Below are 9642 nucleotides of genomic sequence, written 5' to 3' on the forward strand. Positions count from 1 at the left end.
TTCAAAACAAAAATTCAAGATACTGAAGAGACATAACAGTTAGATGTAAATCTGTTTAAAGGGGCTTAAACACAATAGTTATGTCTGCATTGAGTGTTAATCACCATAATGCACTGTGTGTGTGTTGTTAAGGTCTAATGAGTGCATTTCCTTCTGCATTAAACATTTGCCAAGTCGAAAAATTTGCAAACCTTCTATAAGTGGGTTTTTTGGTCACTTGTTTGGAGCAAAAACATGTTTTAAAGATAACACGGACATGTCATTACCTTTAAGGTTTAGAATTCTCTGTAGCGTCCTCACTACAGGTGACCACTTTTGCATAAATATCAATTGTAGACGTTTATTAAATATTTCACAACATCCATTGGTTACATCCATGTTTGCTTGCTAGCAACCTCTTTCCTCTTCACTGCTTTTGTTGAGACATTACCACCACCAGCTATGGATTAGTGGAATAGTGTGAAATCAATAGCATGATTCGAATTGCGACGGGAAACCTCACCCGGCCCGGACACGGAAAGGATTGACAGGTTGATAGCTTTTTCTAGATAACTCTAGAGATAACTCTGCGTGCACACATATGCATGTGAATCCTCATACACTTGCCCTGTACAGACAAAACAAGAAAAGAACATGGTGCCTTTTAAACTCATCTGCTCCTGAAAATGATGAGCCTTACACATTTTTACCAATTTAGTTGAGCTATTTTGTATCAAATCAATGTTTAAGTTCTTATGTAAGCTGTTTATTTGCTCTATTTAAAATCCCAGTGAGGATACTGTTCCCCTCTCACTGTTTTGGCTAACAGTAGCCTGCGTGAAGCCCTTATCCAAACTCAAAACTGTGGCTTTCCCGTGTGGTTCTGTCCTTTTTCTCCTCCACTGGCACTTGAAGTCTCTGATCGTCTATAAATAGAGAGAGAGCAGTACCTAGATGTGCTAAACATCCTCATCACACACCACCAGAACGGATCCTGTTTTGCTCTGATCTAGTTCTGCTCTTCCTCTCTAGTTGTAATAACGTACTCTTCACAGCTTTGCCTAGACACACTGTTGTCGGCCTTCGTGTTTATCCCTGCCACTGCATGCCTGTGTTTCACCTACTCAGCCTCTGTGTTTCTGTCCTTCCCTCCCTGTCTGTTTTTTCTCTCTTTTCCCCATGCATCTGTGCGTTCCTCCATGGTAGAGGACCCTAGTCCAATCAATGAGACTAAGGCCCCCCTGGTGGGGCCCCCCAGTGGCCAGGGACCAGTGCCTCTGTCTGTTATCTGCTGGTACCGTGTTCAGAGCCTCTCCTTTAGTGAATCCTGCAGGAGTCTAGAGGTAAAGGAGCCAGGCAGACAGGAGAGGCCCTGTGGATGTGTTTACTTGCACTTTGCCATAGAAAAAGTCCTAAAGACCTTTTGTAGAAATAGCATAGAAGTTGCTGTACATTACTATGTTACTCAGTGACACATTAATTGGTTTTACAGGAGCTAAAGATCAAAAAGGAAATTCACAATAGAAGCACTATCACATAATGTAATGTAATGTAAACTTTTCAACTCAGTGCCTGTTTTATAATTATTTTAAACTATTAAAGTTTTTTTTTAAAGTAAAGCAAAAGTATATTTATACTTAGTTTGGCTGTACAAAATGCGCATAAAGGAAGCTGACCATATTCTATGTTTTTGTTATTGTCAACAAATGCCATGAAATTACTAAAACCAAAGTATAAGTCCGCCTCTAAATACTCTGAATTCCTTACTCTGTCTGCACAACTCAGACCAAACCCCATGGGTTTCTACTGAAGACACATTTTTAAAATCAGGTCACAAATTTTTAATTAAATTTTAATAAAAGATTACCTAATTTCCTAAAACAGCTGGGCACTGTGGTTCTCAGCAAATGTTTCTCAAACGGGAGTACATTTTAGCATTTTTAGGGGACTATATTCAGCAGTGGATAAACTCACATTTGGTACTGTAGTAAGTATTTACAGCAGCATTAAAATAAATAGTAGTACACATGTTCATTGTAATAAAGGAGCATGTCAGCCACTGCAACAGTGTGGCTCATTAATGTGTTTTTTGTTTTGTTTTAGTTATTGGACAATAATGAGTTACATGTCCCAGAGGAATATCCTATCAGGCTTTCGAGGCTCAGTCCACTTTTGATTTTGGGCTTTTTATGGCTATTTGTTAACAATAAGAAAAATCAGATATATCACCAGACATGCCTATATCCTTTACTTTTATTAATCCTTTTCCCACATTTATAGTCAAAAATCTGAGCACACTAGTAGTTGTTTTATAATGGGTAGGAATTTACATAGTTTTAGATGTAAAACTTGTTGTGTTTCGTCTTTGTAGAATCAGCTGTCTGGAAATTTACTGAGGAAGTTCAAGAACAGCAACGGCTGGCAGAAGCTCTGGGTTGTCTTCACCAACTTCAGTCTGTTTTTCTACAAGTCTCACCAGGTGATGAACATTTGCTCTCAACTCTTGTTTGTCCAGCAAACATATCACAGCCTCTCTCACATTCATTCCCCTCCTCACTTTGTTGTGTTTACCCTCCTCTGGGCTTAAAGACATCACATCTCTGTGTAGAATGTCAGATATGTATGCCATGATAGAGGTTAACAGGCTTTGCCATGCAGTTTTTTTTTCATCTCACTTCTTCCCCCAGAAAGTTGTCTGTTTATATTTTCACAAGCAAGTTTGATTTTCAATCAAAAATTGCATCAATACAAAACCAATTTTTTATACTTAAAAAAGAAAGCCATAACAGTTGTACACAAAACTACTTATCAAAAACCAATGACTCCACTGTTTAAGGCTCTAAAGAGATTTTAAAATTTCACAAATCATGTATAAGGCCAAGGAAGTTGTTCAGAACGTCAATATGACATTAAAGAAATCTGCATGTTAAAGATACAAAAGTTCAGGACTGATGTAAAAGATTTTTATACTGCATTTATGTTCAAGGGGATGAATAACAGTTGTAATGATGAACTGAACCTTTGTAGTAATTTTAGCAAAAATGTTTTAATAAGCCAAAAAAAAAAATGCCAGGTATGATGTCATGTCATGATCAGAAGGACATGTTTAGTATGCAGGGGTGTAGGGTTAGGGTAAAGGTTTGTCTGATGTTACCTTTTGACATCAAACAGATGGTGTTGTGTAAAGGTGTAGGAATAATCTGTAGCTTCAGCCTACACCTATTCTTACTTAAGTACTTGTACTTAAGTATATTCATTTTATGCTATTTTATATTTATAGTCCACTAAAATTTTTTAAGTTTTAGTGGATATTTTACAGAAAAGCAAGTATTTGAAGATATTTTTAAATAAATGAATATGCAAAACCTTTTTTCTTTTATAAATTTATCTTGTGACCCACTTAAGGGACTCGACCCCTAGGTTGGGAACCACTGGGCTAAAACAGCTAACTGTAAATAAAGAAGTTATAACTAGCTCCTGTTAAAACACCTAAAACCGTGAAATGCTGCTTGTTTTTGATACTAGGCCAGCAGCTTTATCTATAAAGCAGATTTCAGCAACAAGGCAAATAAAACTGCTTTACATGTATTACGGTATTTCGATGCCTTGTACCTGTACATGTGTAATGACAATAAAGTTATCTATCTATCGGTTTAAATCAAATAATGTCATGTATGAAAATATATCAGTCACAGGGGCAGAGTACTTTCACTTTTGATACTTCAAGTATATTTTGCTGATAATACTTTATAATACATTACTGTTACTTAAATTAGGTTTTAAATGCAGGACCTTTGCTTGTAGTACAGTATTTGGGGGTTTTAAATTGGGGTTTTATCATTTTACTTAAATAAAGGCTCTGAATACTTTGTACATTGCTGACTATGTTGCATGGCTTTCTGCTGTCCAGTTTTGTCAGGAACAATCGATCTGTTTTTTGTTTTTTTTATCCCAAATTGTTTGTGTAATTATTGACATTATTGACCAATAACTTATTTCCTCAGGATGATTATCCACTAGCCAGCCTTCCTCTTCTGGGTTACTCAGTCACCATCCCCTCAGAGTGTGAAAACATCCACAAGGACTACGTCTTCAAACTGCATTTCAAGTCCCACATCTACTATTTCCGATCGGAGAGTGAATACACTTTTGAGAGGTACGGAGGGAAATCATCCAGATTCACATTTATTATGTATATATTTGTATGTATATGTTTTGCTGGGTCCTAAATGTCAGTGGACTGATAAAAAATAAAAAAGTATTAATCTGCACACAGGTGGATGGAGGTCATCCGCAGTGCCACGGTCCCCTACAGCGGGGCTCGTGTCCTGAACAACAAAGATTCTCATCCTCACTGAGTTGGCTCACCTTGTTTCAACACGTCGTCCGCCTTTGGGTGGCATCTGCCCTTCCTGTTCCCCTAGACTCTATTCTTTTCTTTTCTACACATAACTAGGACATTTGTACATGTGTCCATGCACATTTGGTGCTTTTTAATGCTTAATGGTGACATGTCCGCTGGTTTAGACTGCATCAGAGACTACATTTTTTGGCATTTTTACTCTCAACTCTGAAACCTCTTTTTAAGGATGTCATTTTCTACTGTTTTCTACTGGTCTGAACCACTTCCTATCTTTCTGGTTTTACATTTTGTCATTGGTTGTTTTTTACAGCAGGAACATGTTAACATAGAGATTCAGCATTATTTCTTAGATGGTTAAACTATCACTGCATTGGCCTCCGTTTTTTGTCAACTTTTTCATCTTATTGATAACTGCTGCTTCAAAAATGTCCTGCAACTTCAGTGCCAAACTGGTTTATATCAATATCCTGGACTTTTTAATGCTATTTTGTAACATTGGAGATGAGGAGTGTCTCCTTATACTGGTGTACCATGACATTTTAAATCATCTTAAAACAGACCAACCCTTTAATAGTCAATGCTCTGTCCACACCTGGCCCAGCAACATGTGTTCTTGTTAAAAAAAGAACACATTGTTGCAAGAATATGTCTCAGACTGTTTTGCTTCTTTTTTGAATCAACTAAAGTTCCCCTTCAACTGTATGAGAAAATGAATCTCACTTGTTCATAATCCTTATTATGAAAACTGTTTTGAAAGCTTTAAAGATGATGTGTTAAACAAAATAGAAACTTTCAGTTCCAACCACTGTTGCCCTCACTGAACTAGGCTGCCTCCTGTATACGGATACCAGATCTTTTTATGGGTCTAAATGAATGGAAATATGCATTTGAGAAGGTTTTGCAGTGAGCAAATGAAATGGAAAACCTCCGTTCTGTTTAGAATTGCAGCGTTTTCAGACAACAGAGAGCTCGTTGGAAATGAAAGCAATAAAACAAACTTATTTAAACCTAGATTTGTGTTTGTGTGTTTAAAGCTTAACGGGTTGGTGGGATGTTTTAATCAAGAGAATATGTTAAGTTCATGCACAGCCAGGCAGCTCTTCAGTGTGTTTACAGCTGTGACCTACAGAGGGCATCATTGATCAAGCCTTTTGGTAGAGTCTAACCATAACCACAGGGCCTGTATATTAGTGAATAGTAATATGAGCAATAGAAAGCAAAGCCTTGTTTGGTTCTGAACATGAGTGTACCTACTATAATAATTCATGCATTTATGAATTCTTCTAAATCTGCATTTAGCTCTTTGTGACAACAAGAAGCCAGTGCCTGTACCAGCATGCGAAAACAAAAAGCGAACATTATAAAAGAAAATTACGATATATAGGCCTAATTAATATCTACCAGGATTTTATATCCTAGATAATAGCAATAGAGAGTGTAGCCAGGACTGTATGTGTACACTGGTGTTTCTAAAAGTGTCATTTTGGACTCTGAGTGTGTGGAGATGTAGTTCATTGGAGCAAATTATTTACTTCTCTTTCTACCTCTTCCTTCTTACAGCACCACTTGAAATAAACTCATTAAAATAATTATAATTAAAAGATTGTGTCCATCTAATATTAGAAAGCTATTTCCATTAGTACCAATCGCAGTTTTGATGTTAAACAATGACAACTTTGACAAAATTTGAATCTCTAAGAAAATCAAGAATTCAAAGAAGCTTATTATGGCCATATTGACACAGCAGCCTTTAGCTAAAGAACACAGTACAACAGGTGAACATAAACATACAGTTTTCAGTTATAATGACACCGGCGTCGCAGTCCAAAGTCCAGGTCCTGCAGCTCACACAGACACAGCCACTAGGGGGCCGGCCTTTAAACCGGTAAGGGGCGGAGTCTGCTGAGGAGACAACCAGATTATACACCTCCTGTCTGGCAATAGACGGCCAATGAAACACTTCTCAAGAGGATCCTGTGTTATGACAACAAAAACTCCGATGGAAGAAGGGAGCGCGCCGGAATAATGCAGCACGCGTTGACTTTTAAAAGCGAAAAGTATGCGAGCGAGAGGTGGGAGTGAATCAGCAGCTCCACCACAACATGACCCAGCTTCAAACTCGTGGTGCTTCCTAGGGCGGATCGGAGAAACGGATACACCGGCAATGGTTTTTGTAAAACCAAAAGCTCGCTAGTAGACCTTTGATTAAACGGTTATTGATGCAAAGTGGTGCGCAACGATGGCTACTCCAATGCATCCGGAGACCAGGAGATTTACGCGGGGTCTAGGTAAACCTGGCACCGCGGCTGAACTTAGGCAAAGTGTCTCTGAGGTGGTGCGGACGTCCGTGCTGGTTGTAAGTACACACCTTAACTCCCCTCCTCCTTCTTAATACCACCTCGGTCCGTGTCATCATGTCTTTTTATACCTTTGTTGACCTGCGAGTCAACTGCTTTTACTCACATGTTAAGCAAAAAGCCAGCTTGCTTTAGATCAGCTGGGTGGCACACGAGCTTTAGTGAGGGAAAATTGCAAGTTCTGTTAAGGCGTGTGTGAACATGGTTGACAAATGTGTAAAAGATAGATTTTAGGTGAATCAATAAGGGTGTGTGTATGTATGACAAAGAGATGGATAAAGGTAGGGGTGGATTTTGTAATGAACAGGTGGACTTTTGCGTATAGCACACTATAAAAAAGTGCATACAATACAGATATGCTTGTAGTTTATACAGAACATTTATTTGAGCGTTGCTAAATTGCCCCAAATTGCCTGAAATCATGCACTTTCATTCATCCTCACCCAGCTGACTTTGGATCAGCTGGGTGCAGGCTTACTGGGTGACTACAGGTCATACATAACCCTGACCTACAAATGTGAGAAAGAGATAGGTAGAGAGTGACTTACAGTGGGGGAATAGAGAAATTGTGTACAATTTCAGGAGGACTCTCGCACTAGCCTATCTACCTTTCTTTGCGAGTTATAACACATTCTCTTCACTTTGAGAGCTGAAAGCCACAATGTTCTTGAGAAACTTCACTTCCAGACTCCCTTCTTCCATTTGTTCTTAGTGTCTTTTTTCCTGGAGAGTCTGTAACAATCAGTGCCTGATCAAGGTGTTTTGTACTTGTTGTCAACGAGGGCATTAGTTTCATTAAGATAACATAATACTTCTTCACAAGGGAAACCATATGGCTTCCATTTCATGCCTCAGACACCTGAAGTGTCCAGTGACAGTGACATAATGTTGAATTTGACCGTCCACTTTGGAACATCTGGGTGATGAGGACCTGCAGTATACCTTGTCAGTATCACTTTTCCACAGAGCTCAGGAAGAAAAAGGACTCGTCCCCATTGTGTCCGAGTGTGTTGGGTGTTTGGTGCTCCGTCTGATTGTTCCAGCTTTCCTGGTAGAAGTTGCTAGGTAACTGAAACGGACACCGTCCAGGCTTTCTGTCAGGGCAATGGAATCCTGAGTCAGGATCCCAGAAATCCAACCACACCTTCATATTATTTATTCATTCTCACTCTGGTGCACTGCCAGAGACGCTTGAGGGAGGAGAGCGAGAACGTATTGGATAGAAGAATGCATGTTGGGAAATCAAGATGTTTTAGGAGGACTGAGCTAACTTGTAGGAAATCTGTGTTAATCTTTTGGTTTTGTGTTAGCATCAGCAGTTCATTTGTTAATAATAGACTTGTTTGCAGATATGTGCAGGGGCGGATTTAAAAACTTTTGAATAACTTTTGAATAAAAGACTGAGGTACACTTTTAGAGTACAGTCATTTTGCTTTTTTTCATGTCAATTTGCATCTCTTGTGGTCGTTTGCATCTAGTAATTTTGCATCCCCTTGTAGTTGTTTGATTTACTTTACGAGAGAAATGTTATCTTACTTCCTACAGGGGTTCTAGTCCAGGGACACTGAGTCTGTACCTGGGAGGCCGGTTTAGTAACTTCCATCATAGTAATAAATGAACTACCTGTTTCCTTCTGACTCTGGTAGTTTGGGCACCAAGGGGTTCCAATCTAATTTCAGGTGGGGGGCCTTGCCAACCATGGCTTTGCCTTATGCCTCCCCCCCCCCCCCCCCCCCCCCCCCCCCCCCCCCCCCCCGGATATGTGAGCTGTAGAAGGGATTGTTTTGCTGTATTGTTAAGTTCAAGTGTTTGCTGATGCTTCTCTGTGGGACAAGAATGTGACTGTACACAGGACCGCTGTTCACGCAACTTGCAATTAATTCCTCCATGAAACATGTAAATACCTCAGCAGGAATAGAGGGATCTGTTCCAGGAAGATAAAGAGGGGATTGTAGCTGTTGTCACCCATTCTGATGGTTGTTTAATTTTTCTGTCCTTTTTAAACTCCAAGAAACACATAATTTAGATAATGACATACAGTATAGTACACACATGCCTAGTGGTCACGCAGCAATTTCTCAACTCTGTTTTGGAATCAAGTGCACTGTACAGCTCTCTTTCTCTCACAACAATTTGTGCATTTTCGTGAAAGCACACACTGACCAGAGCCTCTTTGTTTATTGTTGGGAGTGGAGAGCAGCAGAGAGACTTGTAATAGGCCAGAGCTCTCAGCTGAGCCATCCTTCTGTTTCTCCTAACTTTCTGGGTTAGGGTTAGAGTTAGAGTTAGAGTTAGAGTTAGAGTTAGGGCATTCTGAGAACACTATTAGCTCCGTAATGGCTGTCACCAGCTTTTCATTTTTTGTGCTGGTGTTGCATTTTGATACAACACAGGAAGTCTTTTCCAACTTTGCTTTTGTGTAAATGTAAAACAGAAATGATCAAGTGTGAAGCCTAGAGTTTTTTGCGGGTTTTGTCTGCAGCACTATACAGCATGAACATGTCATTTATGTATCGACTGATGGGTATATAACAAATCAATGGCAGTTGGAAATGTTTAGTTAGTGCATTACAGTGTATGAAACAGCTGGGGGGCTGTTGTGTAACTGTAATCAATAGTCCTAACTGCCTGCCACCTAATGGTGATATACTCAGATCCTCAGTGTTGCTGCAATAAGCCTGACCCGAGGGAGCTGGATGCCAGATGGGTGTCATTATGTAGGAGTGATGACATTAGCCCATGGCCAGTACACACACAACTGACTCACTGTGCAACCAGAAGGGGAAAGTGGAGGTCTCATATGGGCTGCAGAAAAGAACATGAAAATATTGTCAACATAGACAAACTATCAGTAGAGTGCACATGTTGCTACTTAACCTCACTGTTGGCTCCAAAGTTTGTGGAGAAAGTCCCATTTGCAAGCGAAATGGCTTTACAAGCTTC

At 39.5% G+C, this 9642-nt stretch overlaps 1 protein-coding gene across 3 annotated transcripts in view; it reads left to right on the forward strand.

The window, feature by feature from the left end:
• LOC117952850 (FERM, ARHGEF and pleckstrin domain-containing protein 1) overlaps window positions 1-5353 on the forward strand; it is a 53131-nt gene extending 47778 nt beyond the window's left edge. For 2 of the 3 annotated variants that reach the window (XM_034885431.1, XM_034885432.1), the window contains exons 25-27: window positions 2351-2458; window positions 3984-4135; window positions 4256-5353. In XM_034885431.1, coding sequence (XP_034741322.1) covers window positions 2351-2458; window positions 3984-4135; window positions 4256-4337 — 342 coding nt within the window. In that variant the 3' untranslated portion in view covers window positions 4338-5353. Of the gene's footprint in view, window positions 1-1185; window positions 1323-2350; window positions 2459-3983; window positions 4136-4255 lie in introns of all 3 variants that reach the window. The other variant, XM_034885433.1, reaches the window with a different exon arrangement.
• Window positions 5354-9642: the final 4289 nt, after the last annotated feature.

The sequence above is a fragment of the Etheostoma cragini genome, chromosome 11 (assembly GCF_013103735.1).
Source record: "Etheostoma cragini isolate CJK2018 chromosome 11, CSU_Ecrag_1.0, whole genome shotgun sequence".
In the NCBI taxonomy this organism is placed as follows: Eukaryota; Metazoa; Chordata; class Actinopteri; order Perciformes; family Percidae; genus Etheostoma; species Etheostoma cragini.